The following is a 22,974-nucleotide window of genomic DNA, read 5'->3' on the forward strand; positions in this document are numbered from 1 at the left end:
CGGAACAGTGGTTGTCGATCTGTACCTCTCTGCTACCCCCAAGTTTTCGTTATCGATAAGCACGTGAAGATCGCCTAGATCAACTAATGACATAGCTCTCACGTAAGGGCAACAGGGATGCCTCGGGATTTCCTTTAGGGGGGAAAGGAAAAGCGATGCGGGAAAACCGAGTCTAGCCTTGATTTTTGGGGCATTGACGTTCATTTCCTTCTTACGACGGGTATCTCGTACCTGCATTAACGTCACGCGGACGCATTCAACATTTTGACCCAAAAGATCCTTTTGGGGTGTTTAGTGACACTCGCCAATTCTCTTCCGCTTGCCCTTGTCATTGCTTCCTCCTTTAGATGCTTCTGCCTTGCTGCGCAAGACTTTCTCTACGTCCCTCGACCTTGTCTATTCCTCTTTGGTCTCGCGCCTGTCTGCACCAGACCACTCAACCGACCGCCAGCATGGACGCGGTACGAGCCAAGATGTCAGCTCTAACACCTTTCGCAAAGAAGCACAAGGTTACGATAATAGGTTCTGGCAATTGGTACGTCCCATTACACTTGAGGGCCTGCTCAGACTGACTTTACCAGGGGTTCAACCATTGGCAAAATGGTCGCAGAAAACACCGCCGAACACACCGACCTCTTCGAACGAGATGTCCAGATGTGGGTGTATGAGGAAGACGAGGAGGTGGACAAGAAGTCCAAACACTACGACGAGTCGAACGAGCTGTGCAAAGGACCACAGAAGCTCACCACACTCATCAACACCTTCCATGAGAATGTCAAATACCTCCCTGGCATTGATCTACCTCACAACCTCGTCGCCAATCCTTCCCTGACAGACGCCGTCAAGAACTCCTCCATCCTCGTTTTCAACCTCCCTCACCAATTTATCCTAAACCTTTGCAAACAGCTACGGGGTCATATTCAACCTTTTGCCCGAGGCATCTCCTGCATAAAAGGAGTCAACGTCAAGGAATCGTCCATCAGCTTGTTCTCGGAGACGATTGGCGAAGAGCTGGGCATATATTGCGGTGCTCTATCAGGTGCCAACATTGCAAAAGAGGTTGCCGAAGAGAAATTCTCGGAAACCACGATTGCGTACGATCCTCCACCAATGGACTCAAGAGCGCCTACGCCTGCCACATCGCAAGGCCCTAGTCCAGCTTCGAGTCATGTAGACTTGACCAAGTTAGCCCACAAGGACGTCTCCGGCAAGCCGTCAAAAGTGAGACTTCATCCCCTACCTTCAGAATACCAGCCAATCGACCATGACACGATCAAGAGACTGTTTCACCGTCGATATTTCCATGTCCGTGTCGTTTCCGACGTTGCAGGCGTTTCGCTTGGTGGTGCTCTCAAGAACATCGTCGCGGTAGCTGCTGGGTGGGTCGATGGTCTAGGCTGGGGTGACAACGCTAAAGCCGCAATTATGCGAGTCGGTCTACTGGAGATGAGAGAATTTGGAAACAGGTTCTTCCCCAACACTGTCCAGCCAGACACATTCACTGTGGAATCAGCCGGTGTTGCAGATCTGATCACGACGTGTTCGGGAGGTCGAAATCATCGTTGCGCCAAATTGAGTATCCAGGAAGGAAAATCGATAGAAGAGATTGAGGCCAGGGAACTCAATGGTCAGAAACTACAAGGAGCCATGACAGCGCACGAGGTCGCTACTTTCCTCAAGAGCCAGAATGCGGAAAAAGACTTTCCACTACTTACTGCCGTACACAACATCCTTCAAGGTCGTGGCAAGGCGGAGGATCTTCCTGACCTGATCGAACCTGAGGATTCTGGCTAAGCGAGACATCTGCGCCGGCTATATCCTCGGACACACTCGCCACGATGCATGGATAGAGTTTGGCAAGCCATAGAGATTGAGACGACGTTTCGTAGACATCACAACATGATACCCAGGTTGAGGAACGACAGACTGATGACTAAGCGAGAAAAACTGGAGACGGGAGAGACAAAGACAGAATCAATGACTATGCCTAGCGATTGATATTGATTGAATCAGCACTTATCATGACATATATTTTGTCTCCCTCACTGCTGTCTTTGTATATTGTATAGCGTATCATTGCTAGAGGCCTAAGTTAATCCCCAGCCTCCGCGCAAGTCAAAGTTGAAGTATGTTGTTCCCTTAGATTTAAAATCCTTGCATGCCTCAATACCAGAGATGTCAGCCACTTCAGCACAAGAGACCATGAGCACCTATCTGACAATATCGCCATCTCGTGTCACGACTGCATCTCTGATCCCGGCCCCTGCGCTAGCATCAAGCAGATACAACCGCCAACTCCTCGTCCCTCAACTTCGCCTCAGTGGCCAGAATCATCTACTTCAATCCAAAGTCCTGATCATCGGCCTAGGCGGTCTAGGATGTCCCGCAGCATTGTACCTCGCCGGTGCGGGCGTCGGCAGATTGGGTCTCATGGACGGTGACACGGTCGAGCTGGGCAACCTCCACCGTCAAATCGCACATACGGAGTCCGCTGCACGACAAGGTCTATCTAAAGTGAAGTCCGCAGCAGCGCGGTGTCACGAAATCAATTCTACGATCGAGTTCGTGTTGTACGAGACGCGAGCGACCGCTGAGAATATTCTGGGTGTCGTCAAGGATTACGACATTGTTCTCGATTGCAGCGATAACCCAGCGACGCGGTATCTGGTATCAGATGCGTGTGTGGCGTCGGGTAAAGTTCTCGTCAGTGGAGCAGCGCAACGTGGAGAGGGAAGCCTGATCGTGCTGAACTCGCCGCCTACGGCCGACAAGGGCCCCTGTTATCGATGTGTGTTCCCGCGCCCACCACCGCCAGAGATGGTTCGTGGGTGTAGTGAGATTGGAATCCTAGGGCCGGTGGTCGGCACGATTGGCACGTTGATGGCGGGTGAGGCGATCAAGATTATTGCACGGGGAGGGCACCTTGTTGGTGGTGCAGGTCACGAGCAGGAGCAGAAGCGGAATGAAGGAAAGGCACCAACTCCGCATACGATGCTGTTGTACAATACCTACGCGGCTGATCCGAAAGGTATATTCCGGACTATTACGCTTAGAGGACGGCGGAGAGATTGTCTGGCGTGCGGCGACGGTGAGGCGTTGGCGAAGAAGGGGTTGAGTAAGATCACAGCTGAGATCATTGCGCAGGGCAGACTGGACTACCAGGCATTTTGTGGGGTGGTGGAGGATGTCAAGGTTCTTGATGATGAGAGGCGGATTGATGCAGCGGATCTTCTGCGTGGTGGTAAACCAGGACTCGTGGTCGATGTACGCGAGGAGCATGAGTATGAGCTTGGGACTAAGGTAGACGGAAGTGTGAATATCCCTATATCCAAGATTCTAAGATTGGGAGGTGGCGCGTTTGACGAATTGGAGAGGCTTCGAGGTGGGTGGGCTGGCCTTAATATGCAAGGCCCTGCTTCGACAATGGGACCAGATGGAGGGATGCTCAATGATGAGACACATATCTCTGTGGATGAGGCCGGTGGGCCAGTCAACGGACAATTAAAGCCAGAGCAACCCCAAAGGTCGGTCGAGGATAGTGTCCGCCCCAACGCAGGGAGGGTGAATTCAGAAGCTCATATCCCTTGGACGAACAGCGCCATCCACAACTCTACAGTCACAGAAGGCGGCATGGTTAACCAGGAAACACATAATTCTGTGTCTGAGAGTGTCGACCCAGACCGTGGAATGCTCAATCCAGAGACTCATATACCGGTGACCAGGCAGAGTGCGAGTGACTTTCCGGCACCACCACAAGAGATGCAGCCACGAGATGGCACAGAGCAGGAACGAGGTTCCATACCGGTGTACTTTGTCTGCCAGCGCGGGAATGACAGCCAGATTGCTGCGCAGAAATTGATCGAGCGAGTCAGGGCCGACAATGGGTCAGAATCAATGTCGAAATGGGGCTGGATAGGCGATGTCAAAGGCGGGTTTCTTGCGATGGAGAAGTTTGCGGTCTCAACTTCGTGAGCTTGTTCGAACACTCACCGTGCATTGCATGTTAAGCGACAGATTTTATTTCCGAATGGTTGATACCCAAGAGCACGTTCTATACTGTATTATATCCATCGTCCATTGCAAGAAAACGGGTCTGCCATGGTCAATTTGAAGCTATCATGCGAGGAGCAAGCGAGATGCTTTGACCTGGATTACAGAACCGGCTGTACTGTACTTGTCCTTAAACATCGTCAGCGTTTCATGTCTTCAATCAGACTGACAAAGTGAGACAAGGATGTGGTGTAAATTGAATATCAGAAGGGAAAAGAAAAATATGTTATTCGCAACGATCGGATTTGTACCGGTCTCGACCACAAAGATGAATGAGCGAATTTTTCTATCATCATGTAATTCGTTTGCAGTCGATAAGCAGATGCTCGACAGACAAATGGAGGCTTGCGCGGACGATATGCTGGAAGAGGTGTGTGATGGCACGAATGGAAGTGAACTGGGTTGGTACATAGGTACCTTCGTAGGAGCTTGAGAAGTGTATGAACTATCGAAACAAGGCCGTAGCTTGCACGAATCCATAGATCTGCTCGGCATGCACGCGGCGATCCAGTCAAGTTCCATATAATGAAGCTCTTCGAGCGAAACCGGACGAATATGTAGAAAAGGAAACAAGAACATTTTTGAGGTCGGAAAATCATTTCAAGATTGAGGTCAATCGACTGACACGTGACCGATATCCAGCCTTGCTCAGGTCATCGAGGCTCTGGTCTTCATGTCTTTAGTCGAGGCAATAGTCTGTCTGTCGTCAAGTCCATGAAGCTTAATCAGGACATTGAGCCATTTGGCTCGGTCCGTAGAATGAAACATTCCCATAGCGCCTTCGCCAAGTCTGCCTTCTCATCATACATCAACCTGGGGTGAATATCATAGAACACGTCAACACAATCATGACTCCCTGCTCCTCGGCGAATCTATCCTCGGTGGACTCCTCGACTTCCTTCCTGTATGGGGCGAGTGGCTGGTACTATAAAGTAGGATTTCTGATCAGCTTCGAACTACAAAGGGACTGGTAGATACTCACGACCTCCTCCGTTCCCCTTCTCGTCTAAAGTCGTCAATGATACGCAACATCTCTTTTCTTCCGGCACTCGCGTCCACAACTCTCCCTCCCAGACTCATACTGACTTTTGAATCCGTTCGAACCATCAACAATCTTTTGAGTAACAAATGCCGCATGTTAAGACAGACAAAGACTCCACAATCAGACGAGTTATCCTGTAGGGGACTGTCCTGTAATTGGATGAATCGAAGTGGTTTGTTGATCAGTTTGGAGAGTTTTTGAGTGACAAAGTGTGCTTCTTGTTGATTTCCAGGGGGCATCGAGTCGTAATGAAATGCAACGCCGTCGACGACTGAGACTAGGAGCAGTGACCAATGCGTGCCACCTTCAGCGACTGTCACGGAATGATTGTCGTTGATCGGAAGGAAGATGTGCGATACATTCGTAAAGTCAGGGAGAGCATCCTTCCACGTCAGTTTCGTGCGGTCTTATTCATGTTCAATGTGGCTTACCTTTATTGTCCGCGGATCGGGTGTTTGCATGAGCATGAAAGACATCGTGGGTCTAAGCAGGATAATGCGGGAATGTTTGAAGTTGGTGAGGTACTCATGTTCCAGGTACCTGTGGTCTCAAAGTCAGGTCTCCCTAGCACTGCAATTGGTTCAATATCACATACTCTTCCCAAAATGCAATGACCTATGCCACAGTCAGTCTACTCTTCTGCTCGAACCTTCGGTCTTCACAAACATACATTATCCGTCAACCAGTCATTTTTCAGCACAGATATATCTTCTCGTGTTACTATCCGAGGGTCAGCGGTCGATTCACTAAGTAGGGAGGAAGGGAGACCGACATCGAACATCATAGTCTGGAAAAGTGATTAGCTTGACTTCAATATGGTGGTCTTGATTGAACTTACAACTCAAGTAGGCGTCTTCCGGGGCCAGCTTCGGAGCCATGATTGTTAGCCACAGTATCTATCTCGTGTTCTGGTGTGTATGGGGGAAAATAAAGCCTCAAAAACAAGTCGCAGGTGAAGAGAGGTTACATGCAGAGAATGTAACACGCACGCACCGATCTCCCAAAGTGACGGCTCATACGACCACCAAAGGGATGCAGGTCAGGCATTGTTGTTTTGCAGAGTCTTGAAGGCCGAGCAGGAGGAACGCCGCATCAATTCGAGTGAGTGACGTGTGAATCTGGCTGCGAAACCTGGTTGAGGACCGGGAGGATCGAGCGTAATGGTGGACGCGCAGGTTACAGGACGAGCTGAGCAGAATTTGATCTCATCTTTGGGTTAACCTCTGAGCCACCATGTTTATCATATCCATGCTTCATGCAGAAAATTCCTATGGACCTTTGAAGATATCGAGGACTGAGGGTACTGTTACGCAGCCGCAATCATTTCCAGCCAATTATTCCGACGTCACTCACTTCTTAGATCTGCTCGCCTTTAGCCGCGTTCAGCCCGGAGAAGATGCGTCCAGGGAGCCCCACAGGAAGAAAGTCGATATCTGGGGTCTATTGCTCGCGGCTTTGCGGACACATTTTCATCTCAACAGTGGCTAAAGCATCTAGCTAGAATACCTGCTAGGTGCGCTTCAATGGCGCATGAACATCACGAATAATTTGTAGACGTCCCTTGACGCAGAGGATAGCGAACAATTATCTGCTGGTGCATGCACAAGCTATGTTGTCTGCTAAACCTTTGATAAGTCAACCTGCCTGATAAGGCAAATGTCTTGACTAGAGCCATCCGTTGCTTTGCACGCGCGTCCGCTTCTGACCGGTAAGGTACCGTGGCCATGGCTTCGGATAGCTACTGACAAGGTGGGTATCTCGCATCAGCTGGAGATCCTACTGCCTTCCCTCGAGTTGGGGTAAGAAAACCCAGAACAGAAGGGCATCTCGACCCTGCGCAAAGCGAAAAAGCCTCCGTGTTTGAGAAGGCACCCTTCCACCGACCCTCAAGATGCGAAGATTGGTTAGATTATGCTTGTTAAACCGCGCAGCACATACTCCTCTAAAGGAAGGCGCCTCTGGAGACGTGATCTACTTGGCGAGGCTGAATCTTCATCGGTTGCGGACTATTGGCAAATCGTAGTTCACGGCGAAGGCTACCGGTATGCTAAACACTCGTTGATATGCAACCGCCGGGAGAAAGAAGCCTGAGCCCGGTCTCTAACCTCCACTTTTGTCAATCAAACACACGACACTCATAATTGCTAACCCCCCTTGCTCAAGGCCTCGATTTTCATGTCAATCATCTCGACTTGATACAACAGACAATCCTCCTCAATCTTCCCCTTTTCTTATTCGCCCAGACAAGCCACGCCAGTGACGCAGGTCTACCACCTCGAGAACAACCCCGAAGAAATCTTTGACTACTCTCGAATCCGGCTTTTACGAGCATCCTCCTGCGTCCTAGCCATTCCGCTTGGGTCAATGTCGTGAGCAATCTGCGTAAATAGTACAAAGAGGCTGCACATGCCAAAGTCGGTCGGTTCTACCCCGACATATTCGGCCGTCAACATGCTGGTACAAGAGATGGTCCTTGACAATGACTCGAGTCAATCCCAAGATATCTACGAACGGCACTTTGCGCCAATGGCCAAATCGTCCCGATCAGACGTCCCTTTCCCTCTGTCTACTTCTCGGAAGCGCGCACCTTCAGTGGTCTCGATTGCTGACCTGGAACAGGACGGACAGTCGGTAGGAGTCCTGACCATCAGGGCGATGAATACACCCATGTCCGACGGTGGTCTGCTACAAGAAAAGACGCCGTCTATTCCAGAGTCACCAGAACCATGCGTCGCACCACGTCTGTCGCTACACGACCTGCCGCTAGAAGTTCACGGCAAAATACTCGACTTCATCTTTGGTGATATGCATTCTGTCTACGCCGGGTCCACATCTCTAAGGGGGAAAAGCGTCTCTTCTCTCATGCGACATCCAAGAAGAAAGGCTGTATCTGACCTGGCCTTGGTCTCAAATACCTGGCGTGACTTGGTCCAAGAGAGAATCTACCGGCACATCAAAATCAAGGGCACCCGAGCTGGCCTCGAAGAGTCTAGAGACTTCTTTTGTGAGCATATGCATCTGACCAAGTTCGTCAGGCATATTGAATTCTGGGTACCGGTCTGGGGCGACAAGGCGTCTTTCGATACTCGCACGTTCAATCCTCTGGCGGCAGACCGAAATGGACATTACCACCTCGCGAACCAGACAAATGAGAGTTTAATACCTGCCAATGACTTTTTGGGATTTAGCTTCAGACTCTCCTCGTACTCGGCGACTCTCTCGGAAATCTTTACTCATATTGGTTGTTTCTTTCCCAACTCTCGCGTCTTTACACTAGAAGGAGGGCATTGCAAGAAGTCCAACATGATTCAGCATTTTCCCAAGTTACTGTTTCCAGACCCGAGACAGTGCCTGGAAAAGCTTCCTAATATCCGCACTTTTGCCATGCGTGGAGCTTGGAACATCATGCGATCCTATAAAGACTGGAAGACGATCGAGTCAGCCCTACCGAACGTGGAAGAATGGCACTGTGGCTATGCGAAGCCTCGTATCGAAGCGGATGCCACGATCGAAGCGATTCTAAATCGCTTGCCTCTGGGTCTACGTCATGTCAACATTTCCCTCGACGGAATGTACAGCAAAGACCCATCAACCCTTGGTTCGAATTATAGCCCAGGTCAGCCGCACCTGTGTGAGCGTCTTGGACGGGTCCTTCCTCAATTGGAATCTCTGTCCTTCACTGGAAAACTTTGCGAATGTCTATGGACGTCTGCGTTTTTTGCACTCTCAAGCGCCAAAGAAGAGCCGCGGCTCAAAGCATTAGAACTTGTTGTCAAGTCATGTTGCCGCCAGCGCGTTACCGACGTTGACCCGCAGACGGGCGAGGCCATCGTGCACGAACTCGGCGGCGTGATGGCTGATGGAGCCGGGATTACGAACCTTGTTTTCATCCGTGCATTCGAACGATTAGTGCTCAAGACCGTTGAGGCATTGCCTTTATTCCCACACCTCGAATATGTGCGTATACGCTTTATTGATCTCGATTCTCCTTGCACGCTCCTCAATCCGTACTGGCTTTTGGAGAATGGGCGAGTGTATGGGATCTGGAATGAAGAAATTGTCGAGAGGCTAAACGATCTACGACCTGACGTTGGTTATGTCGAGCTTGGTGATGGTATCGAGCATACTGCTTGGTATAAGTCCAGTGACAGCTCGGATGAAGGTGTGGCCACCAGTCCGACCAGCGTTGTGCCGGTTGGGTCTGGCTGCAGTCTATATCCGAAGTGCAAGCCAAGGAGTATTAAGACCAGCAGTTACAGACTTGTCGCGGAAGCAAGGGGAAGTTAGCTCGAGACTTGCTGGTCGGAGTATTACGTCCTGCGCCTTGGAAGTGTCGAATATTGAGTGATGTTGTGCTTGCATTGAGGGATGGCTTATGGCAGCGATGTACTTGGTGTTGTGGGCTTCGATCTTTTGGAACCTTTACTGCATGGTGTTTGTGCTATCTTGTATCGATGTGCCGGACAAGAAAAGTCGTGCGATTTCATATGGTGAGGGAGTTCTAGAAGAATGGTCTGTCAAATTAGACATCTCCGGTGTTCTTGCAGCGGCCATGCCACAGAGCTTTGGATTGATTTAGCGACAATGCTGGCATTATGTGTTTTCCCATGCGATGCGAAAGTATTTGGCTGGTTGACTGTCACATGTTGATGCAGCATTGTCATGGCTCATGAATGAATTTCCAAATGTCGTGAAGACATTTTAGAAATCAGTAAATTGACCAGTTCACGTGTGTGGTGGTGTTGTTTCATGCCAGTGCTTCGAAGGACGAGTACGAGTACGAGTATCCCGCAGCAAACCAGATATGACACGAAGGCTTACCTAATTCCCGACCTAAGCCTTTTCCGACTTCAATACCTACTCCTCAGGCTGCGTTTCCTCTGTCGTGCATCTCTGCCACCATTCCGTCGTGAGAACGTTGGAGGATTACAGGAGTGCACCGGGATGTATCCTTTGCCATGTCGTCCCTCACTTTCTCTCTATTCTCCTCGCCTACATTAATCTTCCTATTGGCCTTCCTTCTTCGCACTGTTCTCCTAGTTTACGGGATCTACCAGGACTCGGTCTCAGCGCTAAAGTACACAGACATTGACTACTATGTCTTTACCGACGCGGCTCGAGCAGTCTCGAGAGGGTCATCTCCGTACGATCGCGCCACGTATCGGTACACGCCCTTGCTTGCCTGGATCTTGTTACCGACGAGCTGGGGTGGTCTATGGTTCAACTCCGGCAAGGCGCTGTTTGCTGTATCCGACTTGGTTGCTGGGGGACTCATAATGATACTGTTAAAGAGGAGGGGTCTACAAGAACACAAAGCTTTGAGATATGCATGCGTGTGGCTGCTCAACCCTATGGTCGCGAATATCAGTACTCGTGGAAGCAGTGAAGGCTTTCTCTGCGTTCTTGTCATGGCACTTCTTTGGGCGTTTGAGACGAGACAAATTGCACTGGCAGGAGCCCTGTTGGGCCTGAGTGTTCATTTCAAGATATACCCTTTCATCTACGGAGTCAGCATGTTATGGGCCTTGGAGTCCAATACCGCCCGTTCCTCCTCGAATACGATGCTTCAGAACGCATTGCGATTCCTCAATGCTGACCGCATCCTGCTTGTATCAACATCACTTCTTACTTTCATCGCGCTGAACGTCCTCATGTACAACATCTATGGTGCTCCATTCCTTCAACACACCTTCTTCCACCACGTTACGCGCATTGACCATCGGCACAATTTCTCGCCCTACAACACGTTATTATACCTCTCCTCGGCGCAAAAAGCGAACAAGGCAGTCCATGGTCTGGCCTCATCTTTCTCCTTCGAGGCGCTTGCCTTCGTCCCACAGCTACTATTGTCCACGATCTTGATTCCACTTGCAATCGCGAAGGAAGACTTGCCACGTACTCTACTTGCGCAAACCCTGGCCTTTGTTACCTTCAACAAGGTCTGCACGTCTCAATACTTCCTGTGGTACCTCATCTTCCTCCCACTGTACCTTCCGAACTCATCGCTGATTGCACAAACACGACTGGGCGCAACAGCGTTGGCACTTTGGTTGTTGGGTCAAGCGGTGTGGTTACAGCAAGGCTACGATCTTGAATTTCTGGGCAAAAGCACGTTCGTGCCTGGTTTGTTTGCATCCAGCCTGGCGTTCTTCGTTATCAATTGCTGGATTCTGGGTATAATTGTGGCGGACGTGACCAACACATCGGCGGGCACTCGTACAGACATTGCAACACTGTCGCAGCCATCGAAATCAGATCGCGTGTTGGTGATGCCGACCGCAAATGACAGGGCCAGCACGAGCTCTGAGGACAAGGGCAAGACTTCAGAAGGCAGATCGCGGGGAAAAAGCATAGTTGACATGAACCACATCTCCAATGTACATCTAGGGCCAAGAAACCGGGTGCTCAAGAGCAGTTGATGTGTTGAAATGGTTTTCAAGGATGGTGGAGCCGAGTTCGACTCGCTCGTGGGGTGTGCCAGGATTGACTTCTATCCTGCTCGAAGGCGTGTACTATATGAGCGATAGAAAGAAGAGACACCCTTCAAGTGCACACAAAACTTGTGAAACTAGTAGACATAAGAAACCGAAAGAAGGCCTTTATGGCCACCCGTACCTACGTAGGTAGCCTTGGTAGGTAGGTGGTGACAACCCCATACGAAGAACAGTAAATCCCACGCTAAAAGCGGCATGGACAGAAACCATCAATCTTCGACACGACTCACCTTCCGGTCTCTTCTAAACGGTAATAAATCGATTTACAGGTCCGACATGCCAGGCACGAAGCGATCACATGACGGAATGGAGATTGAAACCAAGCCCCCTACCGCTGCGGCCGACGCATCGCCGTATATTCCTGTATTTGAGACTTTCCGTTCCGAACTTGACGAGCATCATAACCGGAGAGAACGGATCATCAAGGCCTCTCGCGACGTAACCGCTCAGAGCAAGAAAATCATCTTTGCTCTCCAGAGGGTTCGCGAGCTCGAACGACCCATACACGCATCTATAGCCAAGCAGATTTCGCCCATGTACAATACTATCCGCGGACTATTGGAGGGCATCGTGCCCGATTTGCAAAGCATCAAAGCGTACCGGTACCAAGGCAACATCTCCGGTGGCATCCAGGAGTACATGGAAGCCGTTCTGTTTCAGCACTACCTCGAGACAAGGCGGTTAATGACCTACGAGGATGCGGCGAGGCAGGTTCCCCAGGGCATTATGCTCACGTACGAGGACTATGCGCTGGGTTTGTTCGATATGACTGGCGAACTGATGCGGTTTGCGATCACGTATATGGCTACAAACGGGCAGATGCCAGGCGGAGAGAAGTCGGTGTTGGCGGATTTGCAAATGCTTCGGGGAGAGCTGGAGGCATTAGATGCGTCGGGAAGTTATTCGCTGAATAGGGATTTCGCGCAGAAAATGAAGACGACGAGGAGCTCGGTGGAGAAGGTCGAGAACGGAGTGTATAGTATGATTGTGCGTGGGAAGGAGAGGCCGAAGGGGTGGAGGCCTGATACGTCGTTGGCAGATGGTCGGGAGGAGCGAGAACCTGTTGAAAGTTATTGAAAGAGTTGATTGTCTCTTGCACGTTTGAAAGACTGGAAGGTTTTGTCGACGTCGGACAAATGCTGGGCTATGTCATGAGCTACTGAAGCATTCGTTGGCTGTTGGCAGGGTATGTCAAGAGCTATAGCACGGTTCTCCTGTTTGCTCTCTCCACTACTCCAGATCATCACATCATGTCTTGAAAACTTAAGAGTACTTTTGTCTACTCTTTGACTGGGTCCTCGTCTGCTTCCAGGATTCCCTCTTTGACCAACTGCTCCGGCTTAGGTCTCTGTTGGATTTTCTGCTCGAGACTGTCGGCACGCATGTGTTTCTCGAGACTGCGTTGGCTGGCTAGCAGTGCAGGGGCAGCGTTTGATTCAGGCAGGATGTTCCCTGGCCGTTGTCAGGGAGAGTACCTGAGCATATGGTATACAGTCACTCACGTTCGACCAATTCCTCTTTCTCCGGGCGCTTCTCGAGTTGCCTTCTTAGACTATCGGTGTGTTGTTGTCGTTCGAGTTCTAGCTGTTTCGCCTGTAGTGCCCTTGACGACCACTGTCAATGCAACCATCCGATGCTGGGCCGGTGTTTAACTCACGGAGCAGCATTAGTGTCAAGTAAGATGTTCCGGTTCTTCAGGTCTTGAGCCTCCGGTCGTAATTGTAAGTGTTTCTCGAGAGAGTTACGGCGCTCAAGCGGAGAGATAGGATTATCGTCAACCTTAAGGTCGGGAGTCGTGCCTTCGTTTAGGTCGTTCGACATTGTGTACTGTGTTTCGTGGCAAGTATCGTATCAGTCTTGTAAGAGAGAGAGTGAATGCAGAATGGTAGACCCTGAAGACAAGTGCTCGTCTGACGTTGCAGTCTGTTGTTATCTGGAGTGTTCACAAGGACCACCCAGGCATGTTGATCGTTTTCGGCTCCCTGGCATCCTCGTTGCCCCGCACTTACCCATCGACATCACGGCTTGTGCCTAATGTGCCTTACCTGCGGGACCAACCTTTTACAGGCACCGAGGCCGCTAATTAAATTGAATTAGGCTTCCATCGTCGCCTCTCGAGGCGCTAAAAAGTCGTGTCCGTGTCACGCGTCACCGTAACGTTTCGTGTGTTCTTTTGCATCATTGCATGCGCCGAACTTGTGTATACAATTTTTACTTCGCCCCAACAACAGTTCCTGCCGACCCTCTGCACCTAACCATTTGGGATCAATCCATACGTCCACTGCAATGTCCTCATCATGTGGATCCTCGAGTCAAATGGCGACTTCCTCCAGGGCAAGCGGATGTGGCTTAAGCCTGGTCAAAGATACCTATTCGGACGAGTGAGAAAAGACGGAGTACTGTTTGCTATTGATCACAAGACGGTTTCGAGAAAACACTTTATCATCGAACTTGAGAATGTTAGCGAGGCTGACGTCGGACATATTCATGCACGCACGAAGCTCAAGATCGTGGACCAAAACTCCAAGGGCGGCACCTCCGTTAACGGCGAGCTCATACGGAATATCTCTAAGGAGTTGACCAGCATCGAGAACTCGATTCGACCGGGTACATGTCCCCACGAGATCATCATCAGATGGGATCCATGCGTGCTCACTTTCAACCTGCTGAAGAAGGAGATCAACGCAGGCGTACTCAAGACAAAGCAGGCTCGAGTCCAAACCCTTGATATCAAGGCAATTAGCAACTTCACCTCCGAACACACAACCCACGTGGTGGCAAACAAGAGAAATACGGCGAAAGGCCTGTTAGCCTTGATTACAGGCAAACATCTCGTGGCGGAATCGTACATCGATGCTCTCGAATACAGTGCAACTCCTCAAAATCTGAGTCAGGAGGAAAATCTGTCTCGACTGGAGACGGACTTTGATAGTGCCTGGCCGGATGAAAAAGACCATCTGCCGCCACCTGGAAAAGAACCAACAATAAGACCTGTCGAGTCATACCAGCCTGATGCATCGCGATTCAACATCTTTGAGGGCTATACGGTTGTATTCGGGGATCAGACCCAATATGACAATCTTATGCCTGTCATCACTAGCGGTCACGGCAAGGCAATACTGTTCAAAGTGTCCAATAACGAGACGACAGTCAATGAGCTCATACAATTTCTCCAAACTGCTGCAGGAAAAAAACCGCAAGGAGAGTTTCGAACGTTGGGTGACGCAAAAGTCATACTGGTTCGCTGGACGGGTAAGGATGATTTCCAGGAATGGACAAACAATCTTATCAATCAGACAGTGTTGAAGACGGATCAGCGGGCCATTGATCAGTCAGAGTTCTTGGATGCTATCCTAGCTAATGATGCCGCCCTACTCCAACAAAGCGTTCCCTTCGAAAGCACGACTGATGGAAAAGTTGCACCTCCACCTTCTGTTGCCAATTCCCTTGTTGCAACAGAGCCTAGTGAATCTCGCTCCGGCGGGCATGCCGTAAGTCAGAGATCCAACAGGGCAGAGCAGGAGCCGCGAGCCGCTTCTCAACCATCGCGAGCACAATGCGCGTCACAGGCGGCGAGCGGGCCTGTTGTGGAAGCGGCTCCCACACAGTCCGCTGCTCGAAATGTGTCACAAGCAAGTAGCAAGGCCGAGACTGTCCCTCATCCGTTCTCAGGACCTCGCTTTACGCAGAAGAGCGGTTTCAGAAATTTCGATGACGAATTTGATCCTGACGCTATCATTGACTATGAGGGTGATGAAAATGAAGACGACGATGAATCGAGTCCGGAAACCCAAATGAAGAGCCAGACACACCAGTCGAAAATCAAGGACGAACCACAGTCCGTTACGAAGAAACGTCGCCGTTCTTCCATTTCAGAAGACGAGAATGCGTTTGCCGATGAACTTGACGACCTCATCCCTGCTGCGGCTGCTTTCAAGCGACAAAAGCTTGGGGAAGGCCAGTCCACCGGGCAGAATGGAAGCATTGCAGCACAGACACGTAAGACCCAGGCTAGAAAGGGAAAGAAGGAAAAAGATATCGATGTTCGAGAAGTGGTCAAAGCACAACGAGAAGAAAAGGAGAAAGCTGCGCTGAAAGAACAGGAACAGCTTGAGGCATTGAATGAGGTCGAGGACAAGTCGCCTGCCAATTTGGTCACGGTTGTTACGATGGACATTCCGCACAGAGAGCGATGCAAGAACATCAACAGACCCAATGGCACTCATGGACCAGAATGGGACCCTAGCTGGAATGGCCGGAAAAACTTCAAGGGCTTTCGGCACAAGGGCGAGGCGCCGCAGCGTAGAGGACACGCCAACAAAGTCATCGTTCCACTCGTCCAGGTCCAAACGCAAACCCATGGCCTGGGTGAGCAGTACTGGCCGAAAGATGCCGAAGAAAAAGACCGCGAGAGAGAACGAAAGAGGAAGGACGAAGCCAGAAGCCAGAGGACTCAAAGCCAGACACAACGCTCAAGCGGAAGATCCAGAGTCCGGGTTCTCTCTGACGAAGAAGAAGATGATCCTGTTGGCGTCGAACCTCGTGACGATGCGGCAGAACAAGCTAGTCCGGCCACGAGCCGGCTTCAACGTGAAGCGGCGGAGATACTCGATCATGAAGTCAATCTTGATACACCAAGGAGGACCCGAGCCAATGACAAGAGCCAAGCCACGAGTTCTCGGGGAAGTGGAGGTGAAGCAACCCAACGCTCGCAAACGCAAACGGCAAAGACGCAGTCCTCGTCGAAGAGAGCAGCGACCTCGGGTGCGAGTACTCGGGAGACGAAGCGGCAGAAGACACTGCCTGTCACCGTTGTGCGTGGGACTGATGATGGGGACGAAGATAGCGATGACATGAAATTTCGGTTTGGAGCACGGAAGGGAAGGGCAGGCGCAAGAGGCAAAGGCTAAGGCTAAGGTGAGCCAAGGCACTGGGACATCGGCACTCCGGCCGCAAGAGAGCAAGTGTAGTAATAAAGACTCTTGTGCTCTCTAACTCTTTCATTGGGCGAGAAAGTTGCACAAGGCTGAACCCCCTGAAACGATCCTTTCATATCAGCGATTCAGCCTTCCACCATGACTGGACGGCAAAGGAAAACGTCTCGATGGTCGAGTTCCGACTTTGGTAGAGATCTTGGCGTAGCCAATCATCGAAAGTCTCGTACAGCCTCGTTGTCCTTGCTTCAGCCTCGTAAGCCCGCTAGGTAACTATGACTGTAGCAGCACACTGTTCACGACAGAGATCTGCAGCCATTTCGCGCCAACATTGATTACACCTACAGTTTGAATGACAAAAAAGCTCAGGCGGGAGTAGGCATGGGCCGGCATCGAGGCAGTTTCGTGACGCGTTTGCTTTAGAATCACGCAAAAGGGAAGTAGTGACAAGATTGATAAAATGTCGACGTCTAGGAAGCGAGAAGAGGCACGGAGACGCTTTCGTAGCTTCTTGTAGCTAACTTAAGCACAAACAGTACCATGTACCATTTGGACAAGTCTGACAATACATGATCGTCTCGACCTCCCAAGACATGCCGGTCGATCTCCGCCAGAGATACGGGCCGGGGCTGTGGTAAAGGCGTTTCGCCCCCTGGCATGTGAGAGATAAGTAACCGAAAGTGAACCTGGGCCTTCATATCTGTTGTGTCCTTCTTACACAGGGCTTCGCCTGGAATCTCGATCTCGATATGTGCCTGGAGTTTGGCATTTCTCTCGTCGACACACCTGCTTCACTCGTTTTCTTTCGGAAAATCCCGAGTGAGGATTTCATTTGAGGCCGGACCTCTGTTTCGTGATGACTCGTCTTGCTTATGCTGTGGCGTCACGGGAATTGGAGCCAAACAGGCCGTTGATATCGCTTCTCGAGACCGCCTCGAGATCCCTTGCATAATTTGTTTGAAGGCAGTCTAAAGACGTCGCCAATGGGCGCGGGGAAAATGGTTGTAAGCATCAAATCCACAACCGTATCCATCTGGTTACTGGATGCCACCACTGCCGCAATCACCAAATCTGGCACTGTAGTTCCGACTTCATTGAAGGAACAACAGAGAACAATTTGCTGCGCAAATAAGTCCTTGATCTCTCCCGGGGCCATGCAGTAAGAACGCATATCCAAAGCTCATAAATCGTGATGTAAATAGCCCTTGGATGGGGCCTCTCAGCTTGCGGCTAAAGGGTCATGACACGCGTTGCTTTTTGAAGACGTTGGCGCTAGGTTTGAAACCCTTCTCGTCGCGTTGCCGCTTTCGCTCGATTTCCTCCTTCATGATTCTTTCTGCTTCGCTCATAGGTCTTGAAGTGCTCGTAGTAAGAGGCTTTTTCGATCCTGCGAGAGGGTTTCTCTTGGAAGCTGCTGCAAAGACGTTCTTTGGCTTGGCTGAGGCAGCACCAAAAGACATCGAAATAGGCGCCTTAGGTTGTGCCGACTGAATGTTGGCTTCCGAAGGATCTGGCGAATTCGCGGCGTTTGGCCGAGGCGTCGCCGCGGCAGACCCGGCTTGAATCTTTTCTTGTTCGGAAATGGACTCCTCTTCGTCGGATAGTGGAGGCGTAGGAGGCTGAGTCGTCTCCGTAGTTGATTTCTTTGCACCAAAGCTGAGGACAATCTTTTCACCGTCTTTGCGTTTGATGCCACCACCTTCAGCATGGACTCCCACATCAGGCTCCTCTTCATCTCCCAATGTCTCGTCCACTGTTTCACGCCTGGCCCTTCGAATCTGCTCCTGTATCATTCTCTGTTCACGCTCCTCGTCACCACGATCCTGCGTTTCTCTTTTCCTTAATGCTTCCTGTCTTCGTAATGCATCCGGGCTATTATCGATCCAGCTAATTGTCAAACCGCTCGCGCCGGTTTTACCATCATTCTTGTCGTCCTCGTCCACTCGGCACAGTCCCTGCCTACCCAGATGTTTCGCGAATTCGGTCAAGCTGGGCCACTTCGTGGCATTCATATGGATATGTTCCTTATTGTGGATGTATTCCTGGTAGAAGTGGTTCACGTTCACTTTTTTCTCTCCATGTCCCGTTCGCAGCAACTGTAGAAAGTCTCTGTGGAACTGGTTCGAGAAATCATTTATGGCTTTCCGCGGATCTTCGCCGATGATCTGCATTTGTCGCACATGAGATTCTGCTGCGACATGGCACTTGAAGCCGTTCTCATCCCGCATTTGCCGTTGGCATGCCTGACAATACCATCGCAACCGCTGAAGTCCTTTCGACTTCATCTGGTTGGCGATGTGCTTCGTCGACCCAACTTCGGCTCGCGGCATGATTGCGGTGGTATACGAACGAACAGGTGGATAGTGATGGGAAGTAGATCTTGTGGACTGAGAGAGAGGGGCTCGGCGAGTGCGAAAGAGTGAGAAGTCGGTATGGCCAACTAAGTTGTAAGTCGCTGAAAGTTGGGTGACTTTCGTAGGCGCAGACTCACGCAGATCATGAAGTGGCGGACCGCCAAGATTGGCAAGGCTACCTCACGTGCTAGGACCGCGTCGCACGTGACTACGGCCTTGTGACGTACTTACCTACTCGATATACCTTAACCTACCAATATTCCGGAATGGAATGAATATACAATTTCACGTGTAGGTTGAGCCAATCCGCCTTCATTAGCCTTCATCTAGTGCCTGCCAGTCCAGTATCTGCCAAGCAGAGGAAAACCATAGCCCAAGATGAATGATGCTGTGGCAATGCAATACCACGAGATGTAGAACACCGGCCGCAGCTTCAGGTCCCAGTTACGCAGAAGCCATTCTTGTGGACCTACCCTTCAGTCTTCTGACTCGGAACTCGACGAGATGTACTTTTGCCCTTTTTTGCTGTTTTATGTGACATCGATTTGGGTTGGGTCAGTGGGTAACGGCCAGGTGGGTTTGGCAGAAAGTTGTGATTGTCACGGACTACCTAGTCCAGCATTGGCGACCCGCGGTGCATTCAATCGTGTACGTGTTCGACCTACGGAGAATTCAGTGCTAGCATGATAGCATTGCAAGCCTCCTTGTGGGAGCTGAAGAAGACAGGCCGAGATGCTTTGGAATTGCAAACGATGAGGCTGAGCCATCTCTACGCCAAGATCCAGGACTCTCAATTCGGCCGACAATACGAGAACTGACTTAGATGGCTGGATCTTACTTTCCCGATCTTTACAACCTAGACACTCTATCCGTAGGTTTCTCAAAGCAGGTTTTGGGGCTTGAAAAGCCTTTTTCTCTTTCCGAAAGGAAATACCTGCCTTATGAAGTGGCCGCTTGAGGGTTAGGAGAAGGCAGAATGCCTTATCCATGTTTCCAAGGTCAAATTCCGTGCAAAGGCCAGGCTCCTGATCATCCCAGTAAGCGAGGACTTTATTTTCCGACTTATCATTGTTCCTCTGCCAAGCTACCACTCGCTTGAGGTTCTTATCTCACTCCACCTGATTAACGAAGTACTTTAGTGGTGTGTTTCGAGCAGGCTCTCATCCAGGGGACAATTTCTCCTTATGGCAGTGTGCATAGGCGCTTGCAGAGACACGTGTGTGAGCCTTGCATGTGATTTGCCTTGCCCGGAGTGTGGTTGTCGTGAGAAGTAGCGGCCAACGAGAAGGCGGCGAGGCTGTTTACGGATGGCATGAAAGAAAGAGGAGCACTATTGCACTCTGCGGCACAGCCCACTGACTGTTTTGAATCGACGATTGTTTTGAGGAACACGAATTCAACACGAAGTCTGCCGTGGCTGCATGTTTTGGTCGAGACGGCACGTTGAGCAGTACCTTTTCCGGAAATAGGCTCACCCTCTGCTGCATAACCGGTCTAGAAGACATCAATCCCCGTGATTTTCAGGGTCAAAATTCACAACGTTCCCGTAAAGTCGATCATAATAAAGTCACAAACTGAGTTCGACCGTCACAATTATCGTTTTACGCTCTTGCCCACCCGTGTCTGATGCTGATCTCCCAACGGCCAGACGGGTCGACAGCCTCTACGAAAGAAGAGTAGAGTGGGTCGCCAATCCAACAATGAGGATGGCCCTTGCTAAGGGGTATTAAAGTTGTTAGTGACCACATGTCACGACAGTCATGAGGCTCGTTCCGAAGTGCGGCGTTTCTCGAGGACTTTGCCTTTGTAATGGTTGAGTATCTTTGCTATAATTAGCCCACTTGTAACCACGTTTAGATGACTCAACCACACAACGAGGCCGGAGCCTATTCTGGTGGGACGGTGTCACCGGAACGTAGGATCAAGTTCGCCGATGACCAATTTCCCGGGCCAAAGCCGTGAATGGAAAGTGTTTATGCGGTCCTAGGTCTTGACTGTTCAATGTCGAGATTTGTGATCACCAGCGTAATTCGCAGCAGGCCATAGGTGGATTTTGTGTTAGGGGATGACTGTGGGCACGGGACACGTTATAAAAAGCGGTTTTGTGTCCAAGTCATACAGCGGGAGTGCCGCCGCAGCCGTCAGAAACAGAGTGCTGGATCGTGGCACCTCTGGTTGGGTCGCCATGTGAGGCCATAACCCTTATAGTAAGCCACATGCTATGAGCAAGGATGAACTGAAGCAGGGTTGGCGCTGTAGTGGATCCTCGGGTACTTCGGGAGCATGGATATTCTGGCGCAGGTGGCGTCCAGGTGGCTGATGATAAGCGTGATGGTAAATCCTGACTCTTGGACTTTTTGGGTTATGTGACCAAAAGCCGGTTTCCAAAACCGGAAAGATGATTGTGTTTGGACAAACACGGCTGGTCTGGATGGGAATTGTTTGCTTGGTATTCCTTTTGTCTTTCGTGGCCAGGACATTGACTTTGACAACGCGGGTGAGATGTTTGAAATCATAAGTTAAACATCCCAGCAACAATTACTATCCATAGTATGACGCGCCCCCTGTCAGCATACGACATGGCATGTCAACATGTCACTTTTCTGGATACCAACAGAGGAGCCATGAGGGCCCTAGAGGGCAAATCTTCCAGGGATGGCGATAAGGAAAAGAAAATCACCCATGCAAACCCACAGGTAAAACGACCCTCAACGTAATGAAAAGGGCATAGTGTGAGCCAAGATCATGGCCGCCCGGTGACCCAGTCAGATGTTTGTTCCAACGTCCAACCATCAATTCCCCTTGGCTGTCCACCATCATGTCCCGAGATATCGTGTACCACATTTATGCACCCTTCTGTTCTCCAAGCCACTAAGGTGAGTTGCTGATCCCAGGCATTGTTTCCCTTGGGACGGAGCCTTGAGTCTCTTTTTCGCTCCGAATGCTACAGGCACCCGTACTCATACTGATTTGGACCAGTTCAGCCCCCTTGTGCTGCAGGAACACGCACAATCCTACGCGTGCGGCCCGCCAGCATGTAAGAAAGAGATTTTTCATCGCGCCTCATCACCAAGGACCCATGGCCTGCTCACCCGCTGGAGCCACTGTCAACCCTGCTGGGTTGCCATGTTTCGAACGCCTTGTCGTCATCATCCGCAAGGTACGCGAATGCACCCGTGTTCGCTAATCGGAAGCATTCTGTGCAGTATAATGTATGGCTGCGATAAGACCAGCGTATGATGTTTCAGAAGGTGAGTAATCCTCGAACTAACGTTGCTAATGGGCACTGCAGTGCTAGACTGTGAACAATTTTACGCCCTCTGGGAGACAGAGCATTGGTCTTGTCAGCGGAAACAGTCGCCGACACATGACGAATTGCTACTCAGGGACAATTTTCATCTCCACGTTCATGTACTGTAACCGCTCCATTGTCATATGCAGGTTTTAGCTTTTTATGGTATCATCCCTGTACCACGATTGGATGTTGCACAACCATGAAGTCCTGGCCTGAACCTGGCGATATCCGTTTTCGTGTTTCGTCGTCCGGGTCTGACCTGGTAAAAAACAACGATGTCTTGCCCAGGCCAAATGGCAAGCATCATATGAGTATTATCAGCCTTATCACTCGCCAATACAACCCTTGGCCTCCTAACACCGCAGCATCTATTACGCTCAAAGCCGATGGCGGATGCCACGCTGGCTCTTCTGAATCGATGTCACCATATCATAACCTTTTCCGGTACCCATTCGTGTGGCTCTTTGTTCACATATGAGGCACAGCCTTCTCAAAGTCACTCTCTTAGAAGGCTGTGGTTTGCTGACTGTGGATGGAGCAGCCTACGTATGGTTCCGAATCAAGACATGTCCACCGGCCAGGAGAACTGGGTAACTTGGATGCCGCTCCGGGTCTCTCCAACATGATTGTCGTTTTCTGGCAATTCCGCTTGGAGGAAACCTTGGTCCTTAGCTTGCAAGTATGCATAAGCCTCATGGTGGATGCTATCGATGTGGCAGAGCAAGGCTTATCGTGTCTCAACTATCCACCTAATAGGGGAATAGTGTGATGAGCGCTTCGCTTGCGCTGAGTCTCAACACCTCCT

General features: G+C 50.5%; 10 protein-coding genes across 10 annotated transcripts; 7 read left to right on the plus strand and 3 right to left on the minus strand.

The window, feature by feature from the left end:
* Positions 1–145: 145 nt before the first annotated feature.
* On the plus strand, positions 146–2,014 carry EDD37DRAFT_634774 (glycerol-3-phosphate dehydrogenase). Its single transcript, XM_062816868.1, has 2 exons — positions 146–535; positions 582–2,014. The coding sequence occupies exons 1-2, from the start codon at positions 348–350 to the stop codon at positions 1,792–1,794; spliced, it is 1,401 nt and encodes a 466-aa protein (XP_062668221.1). The 5' UTR covers positions 146–347; the 3' UTR covers positions 1,795–2,014.
* Positions 2,015–2,202: 188 nt separating this feature from the next.
* EDD37DRAFT_566753 (molybdopterin biosynthesis protein MoeB) lies at positions 2,203–3,972 on the plus strand (the record flags this gene model as incomplete). The annotated part of the gene is made up of 3 exons (XM_062814109.1): positions 2,203–3,110; positions 3,150–3,382; positions 3,773–3,972. The coding sequence occupies 3 exons, from the start codon at positions 2,203–2,205 to the stop codon at positions 3,970–3,972; spliced, it is 1,341 nt and encodes a 446-aa protein (XP_062668222.1).
* A 656-nt stretch (positions 3,973–4,628) lies between these two features.
* Positions 4,629–6,403, minus strand: EDD37DRAFT_634787 (sentrin-specific cysteine protease). The gene is made up of 8 exons (XM_062816869.1): positions 6,086–6,403; positions 5,931–5,958; positions 5,865–5,879; positions 5,763–5,812; positions 5,688–5,707; positions 5,524–5,632; positions 5,033–5,475; positions 4,629–4,975 (listed from the first exon to the last, which is right to left on the minus strand). The coding sequence occupies exons 1-8, from the start codon at positions 6,137–6,139 to the stop codon at positions 4,897–4,899; spliced, it is 798 nt and encodes a 265-aa protein (XP_062668223.1). The 5' UTR covers positions 6,140–6,403; the 3' UTR covers positions 4,629–4,896.
* A 695-nt stretch (positions 6,404–7,098) lies between these two features.
* On the plus strand, positions 7,099–9,569 carry EDD37DRAFT_469744 (uncharacterized protein). The gene is made up of 2 exons (XM_062813083.1): positions 7,099–7,134; positions 7,256–9,569. Exon 2 carries the CDS (start codon positions 7,499–7,501, stop codon positions 9,377–9,379), a length of 1,881 nt encoding a protein of 626 aa, XP_062668224.1. The 5' UTR covers positions 7,099–7,134; positions 7,256–7,498; the 3' UTR covers positions 9,380–9,569.
* A 385-nt stretch (positions 9,570–9,954) lies between these two features.
* On the plus strand, positions 9,955–11,784 carry EDD37DRAFT_469765 (phosphatidylinositol glycan, class M). Its single transcript, XM_062813086.1, has one exon. It carries the CDS (start codon positions 10,051–10,053, stop codon positions 11,509–11,511), a length of 1,461 nt encoding a protein of 486 aa, XP_062668225.1. The 5' UTR covers positions 9,955–10,050; the 3' UTR covers positions 11,512–11,784.
* On the plus strand, positions 11,603–12,961 carry EDD37DRAFT_469748 (Translin family-domain-containing protein). Its single transcript, XM_062813084.1, has 3 exons — positions 11,603–11,728; positions 11,790–12,648; positions 12,800–12,961. The coding sequence occupies exons 1-3, from the start codon at positions 11,694–11,696 to the stop codon at positions 12,851–12,853; spliced, it is 948 nt and encodes a 315-aa protein (XP_062668226.1). The 5' UTR covers positions 11,603–11,693; the 3' UTR covers positions 12,854–12,961.
* Positions 12,765–13,655, minus strand: EDD37DRAFT_469757 (uncharacterized protein). Its single transcript, XM_062813085.1, has 3 exons — positions 13,244–13,655; positions 13,089–13,189; positions 12,765–13,038 (listed from the first exon to the last, which is right to left on the minus strand). Exons 1-3 carry the CDS (start codon positions 13,405–13,407, stop codon positions 12,866–12,868), a joined length of 438 nt encoding a protein of 145 aa, XP_062668227.1. The 5' UTR covers positions 13,408–13,655; the 3' UTR covers positions 12,765–12,865.
* Positions 13,656–13,660: 5 nt separating this feature from the next.
* EDD37DRAFT_469775 (uncharacterized protein) lies at positions 13,661–16,743 on the plus strand. The gene has a single exon (XM_062813087.1). It carries the CDS (start codon positions 13,884–13,886, stop codon positions 16,494–16,496), a length of 2,613 nt encoding a protein of 870 aa, XP_062668228.1. The 5' UTR covers positions 13,661–13,883; the 3' UTR covers positions 16,497–16,743.
* A 977-nt stretch (positions 16,744–17,720) lies between these two features.
* EDD37DRAFT_469786 (domain of Kin17 curved DNA-binding protein-domain-containing protein) lies at positions 17,721–18,977 on the minus strand. Its single transcript, XM_062813088.1, has one exon. The coding sequence runs from the start codon at positions 18,848–18,850 to the stop codon at positions 17,759–17,761; it is 1,092 nt and encodes a 363-aa protein (XP_062668229.1). The 5' UTR covers positions 18,851–18,977; the 3' UTR covers positions 17,721–17,758.
* Positions 18,978–21,689: 2,712 nt separating this feature from the next.
* Positions 21,690–22,535, plus strand: EDD37DRAFT_634802 (uncharacterized protein). The gene has a single exon (XM_062816870.1). The coding sequence runs from the start codon at positions 21,816–21,818 to the stop codon at positions 22,059–22,061; it is 246 nt and encodes an 81-aa protein (XP_062668230.1). The 5' UTR covers positions 21,690–21,815; the 3' UTR covers positions 22,062–22,535.
* Positions 22,536–22,974: the final 439 nt, after the last annotated feature.

The sequence above is a fragment of the Exophiala viscosa genome (genome assembly GCF_022695815.1).
Source record: "Exophiala viscosa unplaced genomic scaffold EDD37scaffold_8, whole genome shotgun sequence".
NCBI classification, from domain to species: domain Eukaryota; kingdom Fungi; phylum Ascomycota; class Eurotiomycetes; order Chaetothyriales; family Herpotrichiellaceae; genus Exophiala; species Exophiala viscosa.

Bases quoted from the DNA above. Each gene is read 5' to 3' on its own strand.
- EDD37DRAFT_469757 (XM_062813085.1), bottom strand. From the start codon at position 13,407: ATGTCGAACGACCTAAACGAAGGCACGACTCCCGACCTTAAGGTTGAC. The intron at 13,190-13,243 runs GTGAGTTAAACA...GTGGTCGTCAAG, and splicing joins CTTGACACTAATGCTGCTCC to GGCACTACAGGCGAAACAGC. The intron at 13,039-13,088 runs GTGAGTGACTGT...GACAACGGCCAG, and splicing joins GAAAGAGGAATTGGTCGAAC to GGAACATCCTGCCTGAATCA.
- EDD37DRAFT_634774 (XM_062816868.1), top strand. From the start codon at position 348: ATGCTTCTGCCTTGCTGCGCAAGACTTTCTCTACGTCCCTCGACCTTG. The intron at 536-581 runs GTACGTCCCATT...TGACTTTACCAG, and splicing joins ATAATAGGTTCTGGCAATTG to GGGTTCAACCATTGGCAAAA.
- EDD37DRAFT_634802 (XM_062816870.1), top strand. From the start codon at position 21,816: ATGCTACAGGCACCCGTACTCATACTGATTTGGACCAGTTCAGCCCCC.
- EDD37DRAFT_634787 (XM_062816869.1), bottom strand. From the start codon at position 6,139: ATGCCTGACCTGCATCCCTTTGGTGGTCGTATGAGCCGTCACTTTGGG. The intron at 5,959-6,085 runs GTGCGTGCGTGT...ATGGCTCCGAAG, and splicing joins GCCGTCACTTTGGGAGATCG to CTGGCCCCGGAAGACGCCTA. The intron at 5,476-5,523 runs GTAAGCCACATT...CTGACGTGGAAG, and splicing joins CCGATCCGCGGACAATAAAG to GATGCTCTCCCTGACTTTAC.
- EDD37DRAFT_469748 (XM_062813084.1), top strand. From the start codon at position 11,694: ATGGCCACCCGTACCTACGTAGGTAGCCTTGGTAG. The intron at 11,729-11,789 runs GTAGGTGGTGAC...CGGCATGGACAG, and splicing joins TACGTAGGTAGCCTTGGTAG to AAACCATCAATCTTCGACAC. The intron at 12,649-12,799 runs GTTGAAAGTTAT...TAGCACGGTTCT, and splicing joins GTCGGGAGGAGCGAGAACCT to CCTGTTTGCTCTCTCCACTA.
- EDD37DRAFT_469786 (XM_062813088.1), bottom strand. From the start codon at position 18,850: ATGCCGCGAGCCGAAGTTGGGTCGACGAAGCACATCGCCAACCAGATG.
- EDD37DRAFT_469775 (XM_062813087.1), top strand. From the start codon at position 13,884: ATGTGGATCCTCGAGTCAAATGGCGACTTCCTCCAGGGCAAGCGGATG.
- EDD37DRAFT_469765 (XM_062813086.1), top strand. From the start codon at position 10,051: ATGTCGTCCCTCACTTTCTCTCTATTCTCCTCGCCTACATTAATCTTC.
- EDD37DRAFT_469744 (XM_062813083.1), top strand. From the start codon at position 7,499: ATGCCAAAGTCGGTCGGTTCTACCCCGACATATTCGGCCGTCAACATG.